At 46.3% G+C, this 27,611-nt stretch overlaps 1 protein-coding gene across 1 annotated transcript in view; it reads left to right on the forward strand.

Annotated features, from left to right (window-relative positions):
* prkd1 (protein kinase D1) overlaps positions 1–27,611 on the forward strand; it is a 343,163-nt gene that overhangs the window by 294,987 nt on the left and 20,565 nt on the right. The window contains exons 9-12 of the mRNA XM_078233155.1: positions 3,210–3,287; positions 5,082–5,361; positions 9,177–9,229; positions 13,414–13,486. Coding sequence (XP_078089281.1) covers positions 3,210–3,287; positions 5,082–5,361; positions 9,177–9,229; positions 13,414–13,486 — 484 coding nt within the window. The remainder of the gene's footprint in view (positions 1–3,209; positions 3,288–5,081; positions 5,362–9,176; positions 9,230–13,413; positions 13,487–27,611) is intronic.

A 27,611-nucleotide genomic window follows, 5' to 3' on the forward strand; every position in this document is an offset into this window, starting at 1 on the left:
TGGTAAAGAAAGCTGGGAAATTGAATTAAAGATAGCAGAGGTGAGAACAAAGAACAAAGAACAGTACAGCACAGGAAACAGGCCCTTCGGCCCTCCAAGCCTCTGCCGCTCATTGGTCCAAATAGATCATTTGTTTGTATCCCTCCATTCCCAGACCGCCCATGTGACTATCCAGGTAAGTCTTAAATGATGCCAGCGTGTCTGCCTCCACCACCCTACTTGGCAGCGCATTCCAGGCCCCCACCACCCTCTGTGTAAAAAACGTCCCTCTGATATCTGAGTTATACCTCGCCCCTCTCACCTTGAGCCCGTGACCCCTCGTGATCGTCACCTCCGACCTGGGAAAAAGCTTCCCACTGTTCACCCTATCTATACCCTTCATAATTTTGTACACCTCTATTAGGTCTCCCCTCATTCACCGTCTTTCCAGGCAGAACAAGCCCAGTTTACCCAATCTCTCCTCATAGCTAAGACCCTCCATACCAGGCAACATCCTGGTAAACCTTCTCTGCACTCTCTCTAAAGCCTCCACGTCCTTCTGGTAGTGCGGTGACCAGAACTGGATGCAGTACTCCAAATGTGGCCTAACCAGCATTCTATACAGCTGCAACATCAGACTCCAGCTTTTATACTCTATACCCCGTCCTATAAAGGCAAGCATACCATATGCTTTCTTCACCACCTTCTCCACCTGTGCTGCCACCTTCAAGGATTTGTGGACTTGCACACCTAGGTCCCTCTGTGTTTCTATATTCTTGATGGCTCTGCCATTTATTGTATAACTCCCCCCTACATTAGTTCTTCCAAAATGCATCACTTCGCATTTATCTGGATTAAATTCCATCTGCCATTTCTCCGCCCAATTTTCCAGCCTATCTATATCCTGCTGTATTGTCCGACAATGTTCATCGCTATCCGCAAGTCGAGCCATCTTCGTGTCATCCGCAAACTTGCTGATAACACCAGTTACACCTTCTTCCAAATCATTTATATATATCACAAATAGCAGAGGTCCCAGTACAGAGCCCTGCGAAACACCACTGGTCACAGATCTCCAGCCGGGAAAAGACCCTTTGACTGTTACCCTTTGTCTCCTGTAGCCAAGCCAGTTTTCTACCCATCTAGCCACCTCTCCTTGTATCCCATGAGCCTTCACCTTCTTAACCAACCTGCCATGAGGGACTTTGTCAAATGCCTTACTGAAATCCATATAGACGACATCCACGGCCCTTCCTTTGTCAACCGTTTTTGTCACTTCCTCAAAAAACTCCACCAAATTTGTAAGGCACGACCTCCCTGTTACAAAACCATGCTGTCTGTCACTAATGAGATTGTTCTGTTCTAAATGCGCATACATCCTGTCTCTAAGAATCCTCTCCAACAACTTCCCCACCACGGACGTCAAGCTCACTGGCCTATAATTTCCCGGGCTTTCCCTGCTACCCTTCTTAAATAATGGTACCACATTCGCTATCCTCCAATCCTCAGGGACCTCACCTATGTCCAATGAAGAGACAAAGATTTCCGTCAGAGGCCCAGCAATTACATCTCTTGTCTCCCTGAGCAGTCTAGGATAGATGCCATCAGGCCCTGGGGATTTGTCAGTTTTAATGTTACCTAAAAAACCTAACACTTCCTTTCTTGTAATGGAGATTTTCTCTAACGGGTCAACACCTCCCTCTGAGACACTCCCAGTCAACAAGTCCCTCTCCTTTGTGAATACCGATGCAAAGTATTCATTTAGGATCTTTTCTTTTTCCTTGGGTTCTAAGCATAATTCCCCTCCTTTGTCCCCGAGAGGTCCGACTTTTTCCCTGCCAACTCTTTTGTTCCTAACATATGAATAAAATGCCTTAGGATTCTCCTTAATCCTATCTGCCAAGAACATTTCGTGACCTCTTTTTGCCCTTCTAACTCCCCGTTTGAGTTCTTCCCTACTCCCTCTGTATTCCTCCAGAGCTCCATCTGTTTTCAGTTGCCTGGACCTAACGTATGCCTCTCTTTTCTTTTTGATCAGATCCTCAATTTCCATGGTTATCCACAGCTCTCAAATCCTACCTTTCCTATCCTTCCTTTTTACAGGCACATGTCTGTCCTGCAGACTTATCAACTGTTCCTTAAAAGACTCCCACATACCAGACGTGGACTTACCCCCGAACACCCTCTCCCAATCAACGGCCACCAATTCCTGCCTAATCCAGCTATAGTTAGCCTTCCCCCAATTTAGCACCCTACCCTTAGGACAACACTCGTCCTTGTCCATTACTATCCTAAAGTTAACAGAGTTGTGGTCACTATTTGCCACATGTTCCCCTACCGAAACTTTGACAACCTGACCGGGCTAATTTCCCAGAACTAGATCCAGTATAGCCCCCTCTCTCGTTGGGCTATCTACATACTGTTCCAAAGAACCTTCCAGTACGCATTTTACAAATTCCTCCCCGGGCAGACCCCCAGCCCTAAGCACTTTCCAGTCTATACCAGGGAAATTGAAGTCTCCCACTACAACAACCCTATTTTTTCGGCACATATCCAGAATCTCCTGACATATCCGTTCCTCCACTTCCCGTGGGGTGGTGGGTGGCCTGTAGTATACCCCCAGCATAGTGATTGCACCTTTCCTGTTTCTGAGCTCCACCCACAGCGACTCATTACATGACCCCTCTAAATTGTCCACCCTCTGCACTGCTGTAATATGCTCCCGAACTAATACCGCTACTCCCCCACCTTTTGTAGCCCCTCCTCTGTCTCGCCTAAAACACTTATACTCCGGAATATTCAGCTGTTACATGAGGGTCGAAAGGAAAGGAGAGAAACCTTTAAAAAGTACACTACAAATAAGACCAACTCTGGAGTTTGAAGAGTGTAAGGAAGGAAACTTTGGGAGGGAACAGAATCGAAAGAAACAATTTGTTTTACTTTTTATTATTATATGACTCTTCATATGGTGTTGTCCAATTTTCATCAGTTTCCCGGCATTATCCTGTCTCCCGAGATATACTATAATATCGGTAAAACCTTTTTGGGCACTTAACATAAAAACCTCCGCACTACTGTATAAACAGCTCTGCCTGTGACACTGACATTTATTCAGCACAGAATGCTTTTATTGCTTAATACTAGTACATAAATGATGCCACCATTTAAATGTGCGATTCACTGTTCTTTTAAGAATTTTCTAACATTGGAATATGTTTTTATCCCTGTAGCGAAAAAGACACTATTGGAGACTAGATAGTAAATGCATCACCCTCTTTCAGAATGATACAGGAAGCAAATATTACAAGGTAAAACATTCCTGACTTGATTTTCTCAGTCAGACATTAGCACTGAATAAATAATCCAAAATGATGCACGCTAAATGTCAGTGGAAAGTTCCGGTGGAACTCTTACTTTAACCCTTTTATTTTCGATCACTACTGAAAGCATTTTTGATAGCTTTAAATGGATTTGCAATTCAAAATAATTACAGATAACTTTAAAAGTAATCAACTTTTCAACATTCAATATTTCTATTGGTCAAATAAAATGAATTGTTTTAAATTGTACTTTTACAATGCAAATAGGGAGTCGGTTTCGCTCAGTTGGCTGGACAGTGGGTTTGTGATGCAGCGCAATGCCAACAGCATGGGTTCAATTCTTGTACTGACTCAGGCTATTCATGAAGGCCCTGCCTTCTCAACCTTGTCTCTCGTCCGAGGTGTGGTGACCCTCAGGTTAAATCACTACCAGCCTATGGTCACCTGGGACTATGGCGACTTTATCTTTTAAGATAAGACATTGGTCATGAGCAAAATGAGACATTTGTGATTTTTTTTTAAAAACTGTATTGAGATAGACATTAAACACAAGGGTGGGAATTCTCCAGCCGTTCCCACTGGGATGAGGTGGCATCAATGGGAATTTCCATTGACAGTGACGGGACCAGAGAATCCCATTGCTAGCAAACAGCGCGCCTCCTCCCATCAGCAGGAAACACACGGCTGGGAGGCCGGAGAATCTTGCTCAAATACAACTTTACCAGTGTATCATTTGGAGCAGCTTCAAGCTATTCTTCCTTCACTGTTTCTATGGAAGTGGCAACGATATTCTGAAAATGATATTACCCCTGAAAAATCATTTTTAAAATCAAATCCATGATAACGTGATAACAAGTTTGAAATGCCAATCTTTGTAAACGAAGGTGCTGATCACCAATCTACAATGATCTTGTAAAAGTGATGATCACTCCTTCCTGAGGCCAACACCTTGTGACTCACTATCTATGTCACTCTGACATGCGGAGGAATGCCGTCGTCATTGTCACACTGCAGACAATGATTGACAGCTGGCATTGTGTTAACAGATCGTAAGCTTCAATTTGCCAGAATTAAAAATGAACATGTTACAACTTCCGAACAAACTTTCTAACCTTGCTTTGGAAAATTGCAATTTTGAGTATGTTTCACCAAGTTCAGCAGTGACACAAAGGCTAATGTACCTTCCCACTGAAACCATCCCTATACAAGGTGAACTGAACCTGTTTGTAAATCCATAAAATGAGTGGTGTACATATTATATTCCAACACATCTTCTCGCTGTATCCCCACAAGTGAAACAATGAGAGAGAGTGAGCAATGCTTTCACCCAGCAAGATGGTAAACCTCCAAGATTTTCCTTCTCAGATAAAACATATACCAAGAACATCTTTAAAAAGAAGTGGCTCGAAAACTTAAAACTCATTTTGTGTTACAACCCACTAACAAGCTGCATCATGGATGGGCCCTGATGTCTAAAAGATTGCAATGCACTAAATATGTGTCCTGCCACACAGATAATGATGAGGTCCTGGTCCATTTCCCTTTTGGGCTGCGTTACTTGACTATGGAACTGGATCCAACCATCAGTCCCTGCCTTCAGGAAGGAATAGAGAAAGGGAGGGAGAAAAATTCAGAGACTTAATTATTACAAAATTATAACTCACTCATCCTTATTCGCGTAACCTCTGATCTCAGTATAACACCTTGCTTACCTTGACACACTCCTGACTATGAGGTAATTTTTAATGCACAAAATAAAAAAGCAAATGTTTTGAATTGCAGGAAATTCCACTTTCTGAAATTTTATCTCTGGAACCTGGAAAAAACTTTAATTTATTACCTGCTGGAGCCAACCCTCACTGCTTCGAAATTACCACTGCCAGTGTAGTCTATTTTGTTGGTGAAAACCCGACCAATCATTTGAGTTCACCCAAAAACAACAGTGTGCCGCCAGGTGGCACTGGGTTGGATGTTGCCCAGATGTGGGAGTTGGCCATTCAGCATGCCTTAATGCCAGTCATTCCAAAAGGTTCATCTTCAGGATCAGCGCACAGCCTGCACAGTAAGTGAGATTCATCATCTGAAACCTCTAGTTTCTATGTTTCTATAGATATAGCTCTTGGGGCTAAAAGGATCGAGGGATATGGGAGGAAGGGGGGAATCAGGATATTGAATTTGATGATCAGCCATGATCGTAATAAATGGTGGAGCAGAATCAAAGAGCCGAATGGTCTACTCCTGCTTCTAGTTTCTAGGTTTCTATGAAATCGTCCAATTCAAAAATCTTTTAAATCTTAAACAAAGAAAACCCTCACTGTGAACAGTAGAAACCTTTTCCCTTCCATATATTTACACAAGAAAAAGCAAAAAATCACAGGGAATTTAACCGTGACTCTGGGGAAAGTAACAGGAAAATTAATTGTGTTGGAGCTGAAATTTCCAATTGACGGTGGGTTCAGATGACAAGGTTAAGTTGTCAATGTGGCAGTGGGAGGACGGAACCTCATGCCAGGATGTGGTGTGGGGAATCTCGGATCAGAAGGGCTCTCTCCATGGGAATGGGTAGGCTCATGGGGGTAGTGATGGTCACTGGAATTCACTTCGCCCGTGGTTGGAATTCTCCAGTCCCGCTGCAGTGAACGGAGGTTCTCCATTTTCACTGACAGTGATAGCGGATCATGAACGGCCAGAGAATTCAGGCCAGTATTTCCATCTATCCTCGACTGCTCAGGGAGACGAGAGAGGAAATTGCTGGGCCTCTGACGGAAATCTTTGTCGCTTCTTTGGACACGGGTGAGGTCCCTGACGATTGGAGGATAGCGAATGTGGTCCCGTTGTTTAAGAAGGGTAGCAGGGATAACCCAGGAAATTATAGGCCGGTGAGCTTGACGTCCGTGGTAGGGAAGTTGTTGGAGAGGATTCTCAGAGACAGGATGTATGTGCATTTAGAACGGAACAATCTCATTAGTGACAGACAGCATGGTTTTGTAAGAGGGAGGTCGTGCCTTACAAATTTGGTGGAGTTTTTTGAGGAAGTGACAAAAACGGTTGATGAAGGAAGGGCCGTGGATGTCGTCTATATGGATTTCAGTAAGGCATTTGACAAAGTCCCACATGGCAGGTTGGTTAAGAAGGTTAAGGCTCATGGGATACAAGGAGAAGTGGCTCGATGGGTGGAGAACTGGCTTGGCCATAGGAGACAGAGGGTAGTGGTCGAAGGGTCTTTTTCCGGCTGGAGGTCTGTGACCAGTGGTGTTCCGCAGGGCTCTGTACTGGGACCTCTGCTATTTGTGATATATATAAATGATTTGGAAGAAGGTGTAACTGGTGTAATCAGCAAGTTTGCGGATGACACAAAGATGGCTGGAATTGCGGATAGCGAAGAGCATTGTCGGGCAATACAGCAGGATATAGATAGGCTGGAAAATTGGGCGGAGAGGTGGCAGATGGAATTTAATCCGGATAAATGCGAAGTGATGCATTTTGGAAGAAATAATGTAGGGAGGAGTTATACAATAAATGGCAGAGTCATCAGGAGTATAGAAACACAGAGGGACCTAGGTGTGCAAGTCCACAAATCCTTGAAGGTGGCAACACAGGTGGAGAAGGTGGTGAAGAAGGCATATGGTATGCTTGCCTTTATAGGACGGGGTATAGAGTATAAAAGCTGGAGTCTGATGATGCAGCTGTATAGAACGCTGGTTAGGCCGCATTTGGAGTACTGCGTCCAGTTCTGGTCGCCGCACTACCAGAAGGACGTGGAGGCATTGGAGAGAGTGCAGAGAAGGTTTACCAGGATGTTGCCTGGTATGGAGGGTCTTAGCTATGAGGAGAGATTGGGTAGACTGGGGTTGTTCTCCTTGGAAAGACGGAGAATGAGGGGAGATCTAATAGAGGTATACAAGATTATGAAGGGTATAGATAGGGTGAACAGTGGGAAGCTTTTTCCCAGGTCGGAGGTGACGATCACGAGGGGTCACGGGCTCAAGCTGAGAGGGGCGAAGTATAACTCAGACATCAGAGGGACGTTTTTTACACAGAGGGTGGTGGGGGCCTGGAATGCGCTGCCAAGTAGGGTGGTGGAGGCAGGCACGCTGACATCGTTTAAGACTTACCTGGATAGTCACATGAGCAGCCTGGGAATGGAGGGATACAAACGATTGGTCTAGTTGGACCAAGGAGCGGCACAGGCTTGGAGGGCCGAAGGGCCTGTTTCCTGTGCTGTACTGTTCTTTGTTCTTTGTTCTTTGTTCCCCAGTGACAGGGTCAAGGGTGATGAGTGAAGCTTCACGGGTTACAGGTACTGAGTGATATTGGAATGGTCAATGGCGATGGGGACATAGTCAATGGTGACCAGCAGGTGGTGAAGGGTCATGATTCCAGGGTCACTCATACATTGAAAATGGCCTTTTCCAAAACTTATTTGTAGCTGTGAAAAGGTGTTAGGGTGGCACGGTGGCACAATGGTTAGCATTGCTGCCTCACAGCGCCAGGGACTGGGGTTCGATTCCCACCTTGGGCAACATCTGTGTGGAGTCTGCACTTTCTCCCCATATCTGCACAGGTTTCCTCCGGCCGCTCTGGTTTCCTCCCACAGCCAAAATGTGCACGTTAGGTGGATTGGCCATGATAAATTGTGTCAGGGAGATTAGCAGGGTAAATATGTGGGGTTATGGGGATAGAGCCTGGGTGGGATTGTGGTCGGCACAGACTCGATGGGCCGAATGGGAAATGCTATTCGGATTGCTTCACCCAAACTAGAAGCTCCCGAATCCTACAAGAACATAACCGATGTTGTGAATACTCGTCATGATGCAGGGATCAGCAAAAAGGCTATTAAATTGCGACCTATTGCAGTTATAAAAGGCTGATGGAGACTCCTTGATGATGGGCTAAATTAGGGAAAATGTAGGGATTCCATGATTCTATGAATGCAGATGCAAGTGGGAAGAGGCCAATGTGGGGTCAGTCAGTGGAGTTTGAGTGTGGACAATGAGGGTAGAAAATCTCAGGGCTCTACATCTGTGTGGATGTAACTATAAACACACAGGTTCTCATATCACTGTCTGCATTGCCCAAACAGTTTATTTAATGGAATACTAATGGGTCTCATACACCCATCATTCCCACAACCTCAGGAGCAAAAGGAGAGGATCTGATAAAGGAGGATTCACAAGGTCAACAACAGAAGCAGCAAGGCCAACAAAGGGCAGCACCACAGAGGAGGGTGGTCAATAGGGGAGGTATGTGAGAGAAGGTCACTGGACTCCTTTACATTAGTCCAAGCAAAGCTGCATCTCTGACCCACTTTCCCCGAAACGTTGCTGTATTTCCAGCTGGCTTGTGATCAGAGGGCCATTGACAGCATGGACCTGAGTGGCTCCTGTGATGCACTATCAATCAAGCAAAGACTAGTTGGTATGCAAGAACAAATAGGCTTTTATTCGGAAAAGACTTGGAGCACACCCATGCTGACGAACTGGTCCGGCGACTGAGGCAGGGGGGTGGGGAGCAGTCACCTTTATACCTGGACCGGGGGGGGGAGGAGTCTCAGGCAGGGCCTGCAGGGGCATGCCCAGGCATGTCTCACACACACACAGGCAATAAGCTAACAGTGGTTTACCATATCCTGATCCTGAGTGTCTGGGGCCTCAGGATGTCACAACTTCCCTCACTCAGCTGCTGGGATGTTTTAATGCTGGGCTCCGGTGTCAAAAATGTGAAATAGAAATACTCACTGGTCCGGTAAGATTGACGGATAGAGAAGCAGAGCTAAAGAGAGGCCTCCTGACCTGCGGAGTGTTTCCTGTTTTAATGAAGCACAAACAGTACATGACATTTCACAGGTGGTAAATTCAGTTGTATTCTTTTTGTCAGGAGATGTGTCCATCAGCATTTCAGTGTCAAACTGCCAGATCCAGGAGAACGTGGTGAGTATTGTTGCAGCACAGAAAGGGATCTTATTAATCACTAACTGGAATGAAAGCCCATCACTGAAGGTTAAGGACGCCGTCACATTGTCACGCTTCAGACAGTTATTTCTCCCCTGTGCTGTCCAGTCCCTTTGTCCAGTCTGTGTAAAAGAACATTCATTCTGGCAGCACCAGTCACTGGCCTTTTGCAGAATACAAAAAGAGATGTGGTCATCGATTGGGTCCAATTCAGGAGTAGCTGACGATTAGCCCTTCATAATCCACAGCCTCTGTAATCCCAGCATGTTCCACTGAGACACTGTTGTTCAGCTGGAAATGTTCACTGACTCTCGGAGAACATTTAAGTCTTAGTCACAGTTTCAACTGAAATCACTCCAATACAGACAGGTCCCTTCACAGGCCAGTTGTGAATGGGGAAAGAAGAGGAGCTAAAAAGTAAATAGCAAACTATGTGAAACTCGTGTGGAGCTGTGAGCTATTATCTTTATGTAGACACACTGAAGAGCAAGACCAGAATTTTACCCCCACGCAGGGATGTTTTTAAAGTTTATTTATTAGTGCCACAAGTAGGCTTACATTAACACTGCAATGAAGTTACTGTGAAAATTCCCTAGTCAATACACTCCGGCACCTGTTCGGGTACACTGAGGGAGAATTTAGCATGGCCAATGCACCCTAACCAGCTCATCTTTGGGACTGTGGGAGGAAACTGGAGCACCCGGAGGAAACCCACACAGACATGGGGAGAAAGTGCAGACTCTGCACAGACAGTGACCCAAGCCAGGAATCGAAACCGGTTCCCTGGCTCTGTGAGGCAGCAGCGCTAACCACTGTGCCACCGCGCCACCCCACCAGGTGGGGAAGCGAGGAAAATTCTGGCAGCGACACTGTATGTACTCACTATTGGGGTTATCTTTCACTCAGTATAGGAGGCTGCTGCCAAGTGTCCTGCCCGCCAGGTAACATCTGGCGGCCTTGTGGGGGGGGGGAGGGGGGTGTGGGTCTACTTCCTTATTGAGCCCCCTTTGCCAATCGGAGGCCCCTTTCAATATATTCCCCTGCGATTTCCCCCCCCCCCCCCCCCCCCCCCCCCCCCGTCCCAGAATGACCCCGTCTGGCTCCTAGGCTGCTGGTCTTTAGTTCCTGGAATGGCCCTGCTCCCAGTCGTGCTGTTGGACCAAAGAAGCTACTGGCTATTTACTTAAAACTGCTGGAAAGAATTAATAGCCAATTTCAAATGGTTGTGGAAAAGATTTATCGTCAGAATTACCATCTCTCGAAAAGGCATCAACACTCTCTCAGAAATGAATCACACTGTTTTTCTCTCGTCATTTTATCAATAATAATTTTAACTTGAAAAAGATGTTTTTTACATCACAGAATGTGATGAGGGCGATATGAGCGTATATCGTAGCCAAATGTCAAACAGCTATTTATATTTGATGGGTGAGAATGATTTTAACACTCAGGAGTGATGCTGTTTTCAGTGAGTTGTGTAATGATTTTAACAGATTAAATATAAATGTCTGCTTCACATCTATTCATTACATTTCCAGCTGATAGCCCAAGTGTAGAGAAATGCAACTAAACAGCAACCCTTCAGAATATATCAGCTTTGTTTGCTATCTTAGTATGAAAGCGAGGGAGCAGCAACAGTGATATCCATTCATAATTTACTGATGAAACGTTATGGGTGGGATTTTATGGCCTCGCTAGGGCCAATGGAGGTTTCTGTTCTGGGAACCTCGGCCGCCCCGATTCCAGAGCAGGCAAGGTGGCAGGGTTTTGGCCTATAGCTGCTTATTTAAAAAGTCCAACTTTTCTCACAAGGTCACCTAGCCCTTTATAAAAATGTTCATTTATATATTTGATTGTTTCTCCTTTTTCTTAATCTTAAGAAAAGTTTGAATATATTTTTATTTAAGTTCAAGTTAAGAAACAGACTAATGGAGCAGCTCATTTAGACCATTCTGTCTACACCAACTCTGATGAAGGAGCAGCGCTCCGAAAGCTAGTGGCTTTTGCTACCAAATAAACCTGTTGGACTATAACCTGGTGTTGTGAGACTTGTTACTGTGGTTACACCAACTCTTCCAGAGAACAATCTCATTCATCCCACTCCCCCACTCTATCCCCACAATCTTAATATTTTTAAATCTTTCAAATATTTATCTAATTCTGCTTTGAAAGCTGCTATTGTATCAGTTCCTAAAACCCTAGCAGGCAGTGCACTCAAATCCTAACACACTACATAAAAACATTTATCCTTATACTGCCTCTAATTCCTTTGCCAATCACCTTGTTACTCCCTAGCATTAACCCCTTACTCAATGGAAACAGTTTCTCTTTATTTACTTGTTTAAATCCTTCATGATTTTAAACGTCTCTGTCACCTCAACATTCTCTGTGCTGTAAGGAAAAGAATCGTGCCTTCTCTAGTCTATTCCTGTCTCAGTAACCCCTCATCGCTGGGACCATGTACCCCACTCCATTCCATTGACATGAGACTTACTGAGAGCACAAAGGTGGCACAGCTGTTTTTCACATTTAAAATTCACTTGTGAATGTTTCATCTTACACCAGTTTCACTTATTGATGTGTGCGCTAGCATTATTTGTTGAGACAAACTTACTCAGGGAGCTAAGTGTACAGGCACACCTTGTGGCCACCGTGCATTGATTGTCACAGGGACAGTAGGTACATTTCTTTCTTGGGGAGGAAACAATGTTGTGTTTTTGCGTTCACATTTTATTGAATGTCGATGTTAGTGTCCAGTCTTGTGTTCACCACTGTGTGGGATGGCTGAATCTAATCCTAAAAGAACCCCAATCCTAAAGCTAAACCTAATCCCTTCTACGATTGTTAGAAGCCACTCTCAGAGGGGATAATTAAAATGTTGCAGATGAACTCAAAGCTCAGTAAGGACTAAGCCAACCAACGCCCTGAGATAGGCCCACGTGTGCAAAGTACTGTCACTGCCCGAAAGGCCCCACATTTACCTTGACTGACAATCGGTATCACCAACCCCCCTACACCCAGGACAACAGGCTCTTCCCATATCACCCCTCCACGCCTCGGCCTGGCTCCACACTGTCCCCCCACACCGCTCACCCCTGCTGTTCTGAGCCTCCATGCAAGTTGCAATTCTCCCACTCCCATTCCTTCCACCTCACCGTTCAACAAGGAAAATGACTGAGTTCCGACACAGCAGCACAAAGTCAACTGTTTCACATCACCTTTAAAGCGTTGTGAACCAGGCGCTGTGAGATTCTCGTGCATCGCTGATTTTATCAGAAAGGTAGGAGGCAATTGCAAAACGTTTTCATAAGTTTTCATGACATGTGAATATTTGATGAGTAGGAACCCCCCCCCACAGGACATTGTGAGGCCTCACCTGCCACAAACACGTCACTGAGTTCATCTCTAAATTTAAGCCCCAATTGGAAAAGCCAAATTTCAGCTCCAGCTGTCAACCCGCCTCCCACATTTCCGCTCTTACAGCTTACAAAATCCCCACCAGTTTTTTTATATAGGTCAGCAAAACATGTGGCTTTTGTACTCTGTGCATCTGTTTATAAGCCCAGGATCCTATATGCTTCACCAAGTGATTCGTTAACCTGTCCTATACCTTCAAAGCTTCCTGTATAAACATTCCCAGGTCTCTCTGTTCTTGCACCTCCCTTTCAAATTGTACCATTTAGCTTGTATTTTATTTCCACATTCCTCCCACCAAAATGTATCACCCCACACTTTTCTGCATGAATTTCATTTGCCGCCCATTTCACCAAGCTATTTTCTCTGAAAGTCTATCATTATCCTCCTCACTATTTATGATCATTCAAGTTTCATTTAATCTGAAATTGTACCCTGTACCCGCAAGTCCAAATCAATTATCGACATCAAAAGCAGCAGTTGTCCTGGTGATAAACCCTGGGGAACTTCTCTCATGAGTACAACTTGTGAAACATTTCCCGCTCCCCTGAGTTCGATAAAATATTATTCAGTGTTGGAGATGAGCAAAATTTGACAACAATGCACAAGATTCTTACATTTCGGAATCTCAGGATTAAATGCGAGTTTATAATTTAGATATGATTCTCATTGAGTTGAGGACATTGTTTTAACAATGAGGTTAATGTAAGCTACTCCAATAAATGTCAACTGTGACTGTCTTCCAACAGGATATCAGTATGGTGTATCAGATATTTCCAGATGAAGTCTTGGGATCTGGACAGTTTGGAATCGTCTACGGAGGTGATAAAAACTTACTGTAACATCCTGAAATTACCAGTTTTTAACAGCTTAAATCGTGATTGTATAACGTGTCACTAAATTGTAGAATTACTACATCCTAAAGACACTCAGCTGAAAGTCACTATTCTACGTTGAACTGTTTCCCAGTTTATTAATAATTCTGTGAATTTTAATTTCTCCATTACAAAACATACATAGAAACATCGAAAACTACAGCACAAAACAGGCCCTTCGGCCCCACAAGTTGTGCCGAACATATCCCTACCTTTTAGGCCTACCTATAACCCTCTATCCTATTAAGTCCCATGGACTGATCCAGGAGTCTCTTAAAAGACCCTATTGAGTTTGCCTCCGCCACCACTGACGGCAGCCGATTCCACTCGCCCACCACCCTCTGTGTGAAAAACTTACCCCTAAGATTTCCCCTGTACCTACCCCCCAGCACCTTAAACCTGTGTCCTCTCGTAGCAGCCATTTCGACCCTGGGAAAAAGCCTCTGAGAGTCCACCCGATCTATGCCTCTCAACATCTTATACACCTCTATTAGGTCTCCTCTCATCCTACGACTCTCCAAGAAGAAAAGACCGAGCTCCCTCACCCTATCCTCATAAGGCATGCCACTCAATCCAGGCAACATCCTTGTAAATCTCCTCTGCAACCTTTCAATCTTTCCATATCCTTCCTGTAATGAGGCGACCAGAACTGAGCACAGTACTCCAAGTGGGGTCTGACGAGGGTCCTATATAGCTGCATCATTATCCCCGGACTCCTAAACTCAATCCCTCGATTGATAAAGGCCAGCACACCATACGCCTTCTTAACCACCTCCTCCACCTGCGGGGCCGATTTTAGAGTCCTATGGACCCGGACCCCAAGGTCCTTCTGATCCTCTATCGTACTAAGAGTCTTTCCCTTTATATTGTACTCCTTCATCCCATTCGACCTGCCAAAATGGACCACTACGCATTTATCTGGGTTGAAGTCCATCTGCCACTTGTCCGCCCAGTCTTGCATTCTATCTATGTCCCTCTGTAACTTCTGACATCCCTCCAGACTATCCACAACCCCACCAACCTTCGTGTCGTCCGCAAACTTACCAACCCATCCCTCCGCTTCCTCATCCAGGCCATTTATGAAAATGACAAACAGCAAGGGTCCCAGAACAGATCCCTGGGGCACACCACTGGTGACCGACCTCCAATTAGAAAAAGACCCATCTATACGCACTCTCTGCCCCCTTTGGGCAAGCCAGTTCTGGATCCACAGGGCAGCAGCCCCTTGGATCCCATGCCCTCTCACTTTTTTGAGAAGCCTTGCATGGGGACCTTATCGAACGCCTTGCTAAAATCCATATAAACCACATCTACCGCCTTCCCTTCGTCAATGTGTTTGGTCACATTGTCGAAGAACTCCACCAGGCTCATAAGGCACGATCTGCCCTTGACAAAGCCATGCAGAGTATTCTTGAGCATGCTAAACCTCTCTAAATGCTCATATATCCTGTCCCTCAGGATCTTCTCCATCAGTTTACCAACCACTGAGGTTAGACTAACTGGTCGGTAATTACCTGGGCTATCCCTATTCCCCTTCTTGAAAATAGGAACCACATCCGCAATCCTCCAATCCTCCGGCACCTCTCCCGTCTCCATCGACGATGCAAAGATCATCGCCAGAGGCTCTGCAATCTCTTCCCTCGCCTCCCACAGTAACCTGGGGTACATCCCATCCGGACCCGGTGACTTATCTATCTTGATGCCATTCAAAGATTCCAGCACAACCTCTTTGTTAAAGTCCACATACTCAATCTTTTCAGTCCACCGCAAGCCCACAGTACATCCACCCATGCCCTTCTCCTCTGTGAAAACCGAGGCAAAATACTCATTGAGCACCTCTGCCATTTCTACTGGTTCCGTACTGATTTTCCCACCTTCACCTTTTATAGGCCCTATTCCTTCACGTCTCATCCTTTTACTCTTCACATATTTATAGAACGCTTTAGGGTTTTCCTTAATTCTACTTGCCAAGGCCTTCTCGTGACCCCTTCTGGCTCTCCTAATTTCCTTCTTTAGTCCCTTCCTACAAGCCGTATACTCATCTAGATCCCTATCTTCGCCAAGTTCTCTGAACCTTTTGTACGCTTTCCTTTTCTTCTCAACTAGGTCCTGCACAGCTTTCGTGCACCACGGTTCCTTTAACCTACCAACTCCTCCTTGTCTGCTCGGAACATTGTCCTGTAGAACCCTAGACAGACATTCCTTGAAAAACTGCCACCTCTCTTCAGTAGTTTTCACGTAACAGGATCCATTGTGAAGTGTAACGGTCATTCCCTCTGCATTTAGTCATCTGCAGATGGATGATCCGTGAATGGAATTGATTTTTTTAAAGCTGTTTCCCTGCAGCAAGAGGTAGCACACAACTGGTACTATATTATAAATGATTTTGTAAAGCCTGTGTGTGAAAATGTAAGGATTATAAAGTGAATCTTTAACCTGGGTGATCACTTACTTTGATGCACCAATTCTTCTGTGAATAAGAAATTCCGATTTTCTATTTATTCTTTCAGGGGATGTGGGTGTCGCTGGCTGGGCCAGTATTTGTTGCCCATCCCTAATTACCATGGAATTGAATGGCTTACTAGGCATTTCACAAGGGCAGTTAAGAGCCAACCTCATTGCTGTGGATATAGAATCACACGTAGGCTAGATTGGGTAAGTGTGGATGGGGTTTCTGAGGCGGCCGGTACTGTCAGAAATCTCAGACAATACCAGACTCACAAAGCCAGTGTCTCAGTTTAAAGATGTAACTTACTTCAACCAACAGCTGCTAGGAGAAATCTTCAAAGGGTCAGGGTAGCTCTGAGATAGAACAGCTACACCTCTCCAATGAAATCTGACATAGTCAATTCAAAACAGTTCAATTACAGGTTTTTCTTATCAATTACCCCCACCTTTGATTAACTTTAAATCAATCATCTTCAATATACACAAATCAACAATGATACCTGTCATACACCTTAGCCAATCACATCTTACCCTCTGGCATAATGGCATTTTATTAGTCCATAGAATCCAGAAGCTAACTCCTATCTTGGCTACCCCCACTTCCTGTATCCCTTAACAACCAGAGACACGAGCCCAATATTCAAATGAACGTTCCCATGAGTTCCCTTGTACGTCACTGCCAAACCAGATTAATACATGACTCCACGTCTGGGCATGCATCCATCTTGTCTGGACAGTAAATAAATCCTATTCATGAAATATGATTAAATGTTCTAAATATTCTCTCCGTCTAAAAATTTACTAATAAATCTTGCATATTCTCAAGGTCTAAATATTCTCTTAGAATATGGCTTTGCCCTAATGCCTTTTACCATGATGCCTTGCGGCAAATTGCTCTTGGCTAAAGTGAACATTATACCTTAAAAAAAATACATGAACACATTCAAAACATCAGCATAACACTGATTAAGAGGAAGAGAGAGTTGTATGAAATGTACAGGTAGCAAGGAACAGATCAGATGCTTGAGGAGTATAAAAAGTGCAAGAAGCTACTTAAGAGGGAAATCAGGAGGGCTAAAAGAAGACATGAGGTTGCTTTGGCAGACAGAGTGAAAGAAAATCCAAAGAGCTTCTATAGATATGTTAGGAGCAAAAGGATAGTGAGGGATAAAATTGGTCCTCTTGAAGATCAGAGTGGTCGGCGATGTATGGAACCAAAAGTAATGGGGGAGATATTAAATGGTTTTTTTGCATCCGTATTTACTAAGGAAACGGGCATGGAGTCTACGGAAATAGGGCAAACAGGTAGGGAGGTCTTGGAACCTTTACAGATTAAAGGGGAGGAGGTGATTGCTGTCCTGAGGCAAATCGGAGCGATAAGAGATAGGATCTACAAATATTTGGATAGACAGGGACTTATTAGGGAGAGTCAACATGGCTTTGTGCGTGGTAGGACATGTTTGACCAATCTATTAGAGTTTTTCGAGGAGGTTACCAGGAAAGTGGATGAAGGGTAGGCGGTGGATGTTGTCTACCTGGATTTCAGCAAGGCCTTTGACAAGGTCCCTCATGGGAGGTTAGTTAGGAAGGTTCAGTCGCTGGGTATACATGGGGAGGTAGCAAATTGGATTAGACACTGGCTCAATGGAAGAAGCCAGAGAGTGGTTGTGGAGGATTGCTTCTCTGAGTGGAGGCCTGTGACTAGTGGTGTGCCGCAGGGATCGGTGTTGGGTCCATTGTTGTTTGTCATCTATATCAATGATCTGGATGATAATGTGGTAAATTGGATCAGCAAATTTGCTGATGATACAAAGATTGGAGGTGTAGTGGACAGTGAGGAAGGTTTTCAAAGCTTGCAGAGGCATTTGGACCAACTAGAAAAATGGGCTGAAAATTGGCAAATGGAATTTAACGCAGACAAGTGTGAGGTATTGCACTTTGGAAGGACAAACCAAAGTAGAACGTACCGGGTAAATGGTAGGACTCTGAAGAGTGCAGTTGAACAGAGGGATCTGGGGATACAGGTACAGAATTCCCTGAAAGTGACGTCACAGGTGGATAGGGTCGTAAAGAATGCCTTTGGTAGAAATCATAGAAATCATAGAAACCCTACAGTGCAGAAGGAGGCCATTCGGCCCATCGAGTCTGCACCGACCACAATCCCACCCAGGCCCTACCCCCACATATTTTACCCGCTAATCCCTCCAACCTACGCATCTCAGGACTCCAAGGGGCAATTTTTAACTTGGCCAATCAACCTAACCCGCACATCTTTGGACTGTGGGAGGAAACCGGAGCACCCGGAGGAAACCCACGCAGACACGAGGAGAATGTGCAAACTCCACACAGACAGTGACCCGAGCCGGGAATCGAACCCAGGACCCTGGAGCTGTGAAGCAGCAGTGCTAACCACTGTGCTACCGTGCCGCCCTACGTTGGCCTTTATAAATCGGAGTATCGAGTATAAAAGTTGGAGTGTTATGGTAAGGTTACATAAGGCATTGGTGAGGCCGAATTTAGAGTATTGTGTACAGTTTTGGTCACCGAGTTACAGGAAGGATGTAAATAAGGTTGAAAGATAAGTGGAAAAGTGAATCGTGTGGAGGACGGAGAAGATCTGCAGAGAGATTTGGACAGGCTGAGTGAGTGGGCGAGGATATGGCAAATGGAGTATAACGTTGAGAAATGCGAGGTTATACACTTTGGAGGAAATAATAACAAATGGGATTACTATCTCAATGGTAACAAATTAAAACATGCTACCGTGCAAAGGGACCTGGGGGTCCTTGTGCATGAGACGCAAAAGCCCAGTCTGCAGGTACAACAGGTGATCAAGAAGGCAAATGGGATGTTGGCCTATATTGCGAGGGGGATAGAATATAAAAGCAGGGATGTCTTGATGCACCTGTACAGGGCATTGGTGAGGCCGCAGCTGGAATACTGTGTGCAGTATTGGTCCCCTTATATGAGGAAGGATATATTGGCATTGGAGGGAGTGCAGAGAAGGTTCACCAGGTTGATACCGGAGATGAGGGGTTTGGATTATGAGGAGAGGCTGAGGAGATTGGGTTTGTACTCGTTAGAGTTTAGAAGGATGAGGGGGGATCTTATGGAGACTTATAAGATAATGCGGGGGCTGGATAGGGTGGAGGCGGAGAGATTCTTTCCACTTAGTAAGGAAGTTAAAACTAGAGGACACAGCCTCAAAATAAAGGGGGGTCGGTTTAAGACAGAGTTGAGGAGGAACTTCTTCTCCCAGAGGGTGGTGAATCTCTGGAATTCTCTGCCCACTGAGGTGGTGGAGGCTACCTCGCTGAATATGTTTAAAGCGCGGATGGATGGATTCCTGATCGGTAAGGGAATTAAGGGTTATGGGGATCAGGCGGGTAAGTGGTACTGATCCACGTCAGATCAGCCATGATCTTATTGAATGGCGGGGCAGGCTCAAGGGGCTAGATGGCCTACTCCTGCTCCTATTTCTTATGTTCTTATGTTCTTATTTCTTATGAAAGAGTGCAGTGAAGGTTCACAAGGATGTTGCCGGGACTTGAGAAGCTGAGTTACAGAGAGAGATTGAATAGGTTGGGACTTTATTCCCTGGAGCGTAGAAGATTGAGGGGAGATTTGATAGAGGTGTATAAGATTTTGATGGGTATAGATAGAGTGAATGCAAGCAGGCTTTTTCCACTGAGGCTAGGGGAGAAAAAAACCAGAGGGCATGGGTTAAGGGTGAAAGGAGAAAAGTTTAAAGGGAATATTAGGGGGGGCTTCTTCACGCAGAGAGTGGTGGGAGTGTGGAATGAGCTGCCGGATAAAGTGGTAAATGCCACTTTTAACATTTAAGAAAAACTTGGATGGGTTCATGGATGAGAGGGGTGTGGAGGGATATGGTCCAAGTGCAGGTCAGTGGGACTAGGCAAAAAATGGTTCGGCACAGACAAGAAGGGCCAAAAGGCCTGTTTCTGAGCTGTAATTTTCTATGGTTCTATGGTTCTATCTGTGTTTTAAAATAAGAATCACTTGTCTAAGTCTCTTACTGCATCTCATCTGTGTGTAAACTGCTTTCTTGTTTGCTCATAAACCAGTTTTAAAAGTCATTTCACTCAATGCTGGTAGTTCTGTCAGTGCCTGAATGTCTAATGGTTTAAAAATCTTACTAACCTATTAGGGTTCTTCCTCTTACAGTAAGGATGTCAGATTTCCTTCCCTAAAGAGCATTGGTGAACTTGATGGGTTGTTGCAACAATCAATGATCATTTTATGGTCAATATTAAACACTAGCCTTCAATTCCAAATTTTTATTAATTGAATTTAAATTCTGGGATTTGAACCTATATCTCCAGAGATTTTACCTGGGTCTCTGGATTACTAAATCCAATGATATTACCACTATGCCACTGATGCACCATCAATCGAGCAAAGACTAGTTTGTATGCAAGAACAAATAGGCTTTTATATCAAAAGACTTGGAGCACACCCATGCCGATGAACTGGTCCAGACTGAGGCAGGGGGGTGGGGAGCAGTCGCCTTTATACCTGGACCAGGGGGGGGAGGAGTCTTGGGTAGGGCCGGCAGGGATGTGTCCAGGCATGTCACATATACAGGTAATAAGCTAACAGTGGTTCACCACATTCACCCCCTGTTTAAAAAAGAGTCCGGCGGGGGTGAGGTGGGTGGAACGATATTTACAGAATTACAAATTTAGTCTCTCTGGGGGCTTGATCTGCCGCTGCGACCGCCATAGTGCCGGTTGTGGTGTTGGTTCAGGTGGCCGCGATGTTGGTTCAGGCGCCAGGTCATAGTCCCTCGAGTCGTCTGTAGTCCCTTCAGATTGTCAGGTGCGTGGTGGCGGCTCCTGGGGCTCAGGCGTGCTGTATACGGGGGCTAGGGGAGCGTGCTGTGGCCCTGGTGCGGTATGGACAACGTTGGGGGTTGGGGGGGTGAGGTTGTGGATCGTAGTGGTCCCTGGGGCACCTGCGGGTGCCAGGTCTCGAATAAAGACCGTGTCCTCCCGCCTGTCGGGGTACGCCACATAGGCGTATTGGGGGTTGGCGAGGAGGAGTTGGACCCTTTCGACCAGGGGGTCCGACTTATGGGTCCTCACCTGCTTCCAGAGCAGGACAGGGCCTGGGGACGTCAGCCACGACGGTAGTGAGGTCCCCGAGGAGGACTTTCTGGGGAAAACAAACATCCTTTCATGAGGGGTAGCGTTGGTAGCTGTGCAAAGGAGTGATCTAATTGAGTGTAGTGCATCAGGGAGGACCTCTTGCCAGCGGGTGACTGGAAGACCTTTAGATCTCAGAGCTAGTAAAATGGCCTTCCAGACTGTCGAGTTCTCCCTCTCTACCTGTCCGTTCCCCCTGGGGTTGTAGCTCGTGGTCCGACTCGAGGCTATGCCTTTGGAAAGCAGGTACTGTCGCAGCTCATCACTCATAAAGGAAGATCCCCGGTCGCTATGGATATAGCTTGGGAAACCGAACAGGGTGAAGAGGCTGTGCAGGGCCCTGACGACCGTGGCCGAGGTCATATCCGGGCAGGGAATAGTGAAGGGGAACGTGAATATTCGTCAATGACGTTGAGGAAGTATATGTTGCGGTCAGAAGAGGGGAGGGGGCCTTTGAAGTCGATGCTTAGGCGTTCGAAAGGGCGGGTGGCTTTTATGAGGTGTCCTCATTCTGGCCGATAGAAGTGCGGCTTGCACTCTGCGCAGACCTGGCAGTGTCTGGTTATCGACCTGACTTCCTCAATGGAGTAGGGCAGGTTACGGGCTTTAATAGAACCATAGACAATTACAGCTCAGAAACAGGCCTTTTGGCCCTTCTTGTCTGTGCCGAACCATTTTTTGCCTAGTCCCACTGATTTTTGCCAGGTCCCACTGACAAATGAAGTGAAAAAACCTGGTGACCCCGGGTGGCAGAGGTCCTTGTGGAGAGTCTGCAATTGGTCTATTTGTGCACTGGCACATATTTTTGAGAGCACATTTCCACTCCATCTGACGAAGGAGCAGCGCTCCAAAAGCGAATGGTATTTGTTACCAAAAAAACCTGTTGGACTTTAACCTTGTGTTGTTGAAACTCTTACTATATTCCCCGGGACAGGGCGTCTGGGGGCTCATTGAGCTTCCCGGGCTGGTATACGATGTCGTAATTGTAGGTGGAGAGCTCGATTCTCCACCTCAATATTTTATCGTTTTTGATCTTGCCCCGCTGCGTGTTATTAAACATGAATGCAACTGACCGTTGGTCCGTGAGTAGGGTGAACCGTTTACCAGCTAAGTAGTGGCGCCAGTGCCGTACAGCTTCCACTATGGCTTGGGCCTCCTTTTCGACAGAGGAGTGTCGAATTTCAGGGCCTTGGAGGGTTCATGAGAAGACGGCCACAAGTCTGCCCGCCTGGTTAAGGGTGGCGGCTAGGGCGAAGTCAGACACATCGCTCTCCACCTGGAACGGGATGGATTCGTCTACAGCGTGCATCGTGGCCTTCGCGATGTCTGCTTTGATGCGGTCGAAGGCCAGGCGGGCCTCTGCCATCAGGGGAAAAGAGGTGTATTTGATGAGCGGACGGGCTTTATCCGCATAATTGGGGACCCACTGGGCGTAATACGAGAAGAAGCCCAGGCATCTCCTCAGTGCTTTGAGGCTGGTGGGGAGGGGGAGTTCCAGGAGGGGACGCATGCAGTCGGGATCGGGACACATGACCCCGTTTTCCAAAGCACAACCAAGGATGGCGAGGCGGTGTGTGCGGAATACGCACTTCTCCGTGTTATAGGTCAGATTTCGGAGTGTGGCGGTGTGGAGGAATTTGTGGAGGTTGGCGTCGTGGTCCTGCTGATCATGGCCGCAGATGGTGACGTTATCCAGGTACGGGAAGGTGGCCCGCAGCCCGTTCTGGTCTACCATTCGGTCCATCTCACGCTGGAAAACCGAGACCCCGTTGGTGACGCCGAAGGGGACCCCAAGGAAGTGATAGAGGTGGCCATCCGCCTCGAAGGCAGTATATTGGTGGTCCTCCGGGCAGATAGGGAGCTGGTGGTATGCAGATTTTAAGTCGATGGTGGAGAACACCCGATATTGTGCAATCTGATTAACCATGTCAGATATGCAGGGAAGGGGGTACGCGTCCAGCTGCGTGTAGCGGTTAATGGTCTGACTGTAGTCAATGACCATGCGATGTTTCTCCCCAGTTTTAACAACTACTACTTGGGCTCTCCAGGGGCTGGTACTGGCCTCAATGATCCCCTCCCCGAGGAGCCGTTGCACTTCGGACCTGATAAAAGCCCTGTCTCCAGCGCTGTACCGTCTGCTCTTGGTGGCGATGGGCTTGCAATCGGGGGTGAGATTTTCAAACAGTGAGGGAGGGGTGACTTTAAGGGTCGAGAGGCTGCAGGTTGTGCGTGGTGGGCGATCTAAGAACTGGTGATTGCAAACGGAGGGCGGGGGAAAAGGCCCATTATACTCCATGGTGACGCTCTTAAGGTGACTCAGGAAATCTAGCCCTAGGAGTACGGCAGCGCAGAGTTGTGGCAGCATGAGGAGCCTGAAATTTTTGTACACTGTGCCCCGTACAGTCAGGGTCGCCACGCAGTACCTGAGGACATCCACCGAGTGGGACTTTGAAGCCATGGAGATCGTTTGCTTCACTGGCAGTACTGAAAGGGCGTAGCGACTCACTGTGTTAGGGTGAATAAAGCTCTCCGTACTCCCACAGTCAAACAAACCTCGATGTCCATCATGGGCCTGGCGAGTTGGTGAGGCCTGGATTGGTCCAGCGTAATCGAAGCCACCGTCGGATTTTGCGAGTCGTCGCACGCGGCTGATGGCGTCCAAAATGGCGGCTCGCACGGCCCACACGCGGCTGATGGCGTCCAAGATGGCGGCCCGCATGTGGCTGATGGCGTCCAAGATGGCGGCCTGCACGGCTCACACGCGGCTACCGGCGCCCAAGGTGGCAGCCCCCACGGGCCGCACGTGGCGTTACTGTGCTTGGAGGTCGATTTTGCTCTGCATCCCTTCACGTAATGGCCCTTCTTTCCACACCCGGAGCAGATCGCATCCTTCGCTGGGCAGCATTGTCAGGGGAGCTTCCCCAGGCCGCAGAAGTAGCACTTCGGGCCTCCGGAGACTGCCGCAGCGGTCGGGTCATTGGTGGAACGTGGCGTGGCGTAGGCCTGCGGCCCTCCTGAGTACAGAGGTGGCGGCGGCCGCGGTGTCCACGATGCGCCCCCGTGGTCGGGGGTGTAGGCCTCGAGATTACGGAAGGCCACCTCTAATGAGTCGGTAAGCGCCACAGTCTTTTGTAGGTCCTGCCCACCCTGTTCCAGCAGTCGTTGTCGAATATAGTTTGACCTGATACCCGTGACATTGGCATCTCTGATTAAGTCCTCAGTGTTTTGGGCGGCTGTTACGGTCTTGCAGTTGCAGGCCCTGCCAAGTGCTCGCAACGCATGCAGGAATTGATCACCCGATTCTCCTGGCTGTTGTCTGCGAGTAGCCAGAAGATGTCTGGCGTAGATTTCATTAGACTGTTTGTTGTACTGGCCTTTTAAAAGTTCGATCGCATCCTTGTAAGTTTCAGTTCTCTAATCATCGAGAATACTTGATCGCTTACCCGGGCGTGGAGCACGTGTAGCTTGTCGGTTTCAGTCCGGACGACGGAGGAGGAGATGAGGAAAGTTTCGAAACATCGCAGCCAGTGATCGAAGCTGTTAGAGGCTCCTACAGCTTGAGGGTCCAGTTCGAGTTTGGCGGGTTTTAGTATCTGCTCCATCCCAAAACATTTGCTCATAAAATTGATGCACCATCAATCGAGCAAAGACTAGTTTGTATGCAAGAACAAATAGGCTTTTATTAGCAAAAGACTTGGAGCACACCCATGCCGATGAACTGGTCCAGACTGAGGCAGGGGGGTGGGGAGCAGTCGCCTTTATACCTGGACCGGGGAGTGGGGGGGTGGGGAGTCTCGGGTAGGGCCGGCAGGGATGTGTCCAGGCATGTCACATATACAGGTAATAAGCTAACAGTGGTTTACCACATTCACCATCTCCCCTTAGTAAATCTGATGCTGATGGGGAAAGATCGATGGTAAAAGAGATCAAAAAAAGACAAAAAAAGGATAATTTTAAAATGCCTCATAAACTGGATGATTATACTGTCAATAATAAAGGTTCACGCCTCGAGAGCAAGGTTAACATGGAGGTCCACAGTCACCAATGCCCACTTAGGGTGTGGTACCTGAGGAGAGAGAGAATGTGAGGAGCTTGGCCATTGGGTCAAATGATGCAAGAGACTGAGGAGCAAAGGTTTAACGGCTGGTCGACAACATGATGGACGGTCGGTAGTACAGTGCTTTACCCAGATTGCAATATTACAGCAAGTCTTATTCATATTTAAACTTAATTTCTGATTTAAATACTATAATTAAACATTTATCTACAACAAAGCACCAAACAAAACAAATAAACTCTTGTGAGCTCCTTTTGCTGTTCTAAATCTGTTATTATCATGCCAAATAATTGATCATTCTTTGTGCGTTTTACTTTTGCCTGCATTGATAGCCAGTGTGGATAATAATTTCAGCTATCAAAATAGAACGTAAGTGGGTGAAATCACAAAACCAGGAAAATCAGGCATATCCAGATTCTATTTCAAACCATGAATTGCGTTTTGTTGAATAACTGCAGGTATATTCTACATGGACTGGATTAGCAAGTGTGCTGACTCATGAAGTCGTGATGTGGAGATGCCGATGTTGGACTGGGGTGAACACAGTAAGAGTTTTAACAACACCAGGTTAAAGTCCAACAGGTTTATTTGTAGCAAATGCCATTAGCTTTCGGAGCGCTGCTCCTTCGTCAGATGGAGTGGAAACCTGCTCTCAAACAGGGCACAGAGACACAAAATCAAGTTACAGAATACTGATTAGAATGCGAATCTCAACAACCAACCAGGTCTTAAAGATACAGACAATGTGGGTGGAGGGAGCATTAAGCACAGGTTAAAGAGATGTGCATTGTCTCCAGACAGGACAGCCAGTGAGATTCTGCAAGTCCAGGAGGTAGATAGTCAATATCTTTTCCCAAAGGTAGGGGAGTCTAAAACTAGAGGGTGTAGGTTTAAGGTGAGAGGGGAGAGATACAAAAGTGTCCAGAGGGGCAATTTTTTCACACAGAGGGTGGTGAGCCTCGTGGACTTGCAGAATCTCACTGGCTGTCCTGTCTGGAGACAATACACATCTCTTTAACCTGTGCTTAATGCTCCCACCACTCACATTGTCTGTATCTTTAAGACCTGGTTGGTTGTAGAGATTCGCATTCTAATCAGTATTCTGTAACTTGATTTTGTGTCTCTGTGCCCTGTTTGAGACCAGGTTTCCACTCCATCTGACGAAGGAGCAGCGCTCCGAAAGCTAATGGCATTTGCTACCAAATAAGCCTGTTGGACTTTAACCTGGTGTTGTTAAAACTCTTACTGTGACTAATGAAGTCACAGTGAATGGCTACACAAACAAAACATGTTACAACTGGCAAGTAGTCACTTAGCGAAGGGGACTGACAAACCAGGCTGTCACCAACAAATCCACTCTTCCATTCACAGCTCATGTTTACAATCCATTTTATTAATGGACAATTACCATCAATGAAGTTGCTTCACTACAGTCAACAACTGTACTTCTAAATTCCAAGAGTTTTACACATAACAAACTCCAGTCAGAGAAATTGTCCCTCTTTGTTACCATACCCATCATCCTGAAGAAAAGCCAGGCAGCGTACCTTAATGACTATCGCCCGGTGGCTCTGACATCCATTATGAAGTGCTTCGAAAGGTTAGTCATGGCACAAATCCATTCCAGCCGCCCCAGATTCCACGACAGTTCGCCGACCTCCGCAACAGGCCATAGAGTCATAGAGGTTTACAGCATGGAAACAGGCCCTTCGGCCCAACTTGTCCATGCCGCCCCCTTTTTTTAAACCCCTAAGCGAATCCCAATTGCCCGCATTTGGCCCATATCCCTCTATACCCATCGTACCCATGTAACTATCTAAATGCTTTTCAAAAGATAAAATTGTACCCGTCTCGACTACTACCTCCGGCAGCTTGTTCCAGACACTCATCAACCTCTGTGTGAAAAAAGTGCCCCTCTGGACACTTTTGTATCTCTCCCCTCTCACCTTAAACCTATGCCCTCTAGTTTTAGACTCCCCTACCTTTGGGAAAATATATTAACTATCTACCTTGTCTATGCCCCTCATTATTTTATAGACCTCTATAAGGTCACCCCTCAGCCTCCTACGTTCCAGAGAAAAAAGTCCCAGTCTATTCAGCCTCTCCTTATAACTCAATCCATCAAGTCCCGGTAGCATCCTAGTAAATCTTTTCTGCACTCTTTCTAGTTTAATAATATCCTTTCCATAATAGGGTGACCAGAATTGCACACAGTATTCCAAGTGTGGCCTTACCAATGTCTTGTTCAACTTCAACAAGACATCCCAACTCCTGTATTCAATGTTCTAACCGATGAAACCAAGCATGCCGAATGCCTTCTTCACCACTCTGTCCACCTGTGACTCCACTTTCAAGGAGCTATGAACATGTACCCCTAGATCGCTTTGTTCTGTAACTCTCCC

Source organism: Mustelus asterias, chromosome 18, assembly GCF_964213995.1.
Source record: "Mustelus asterias chromosome 18, sMusAst1.hap1.1, whole genome shotgun sequence".
NCBI classification, from domain to species: Eukaryota; Metazoa; Chordata; class Chondrichthyes; order Carcharhiniformes; family Triakidae; genus Mustelus; species Mustelus asterias.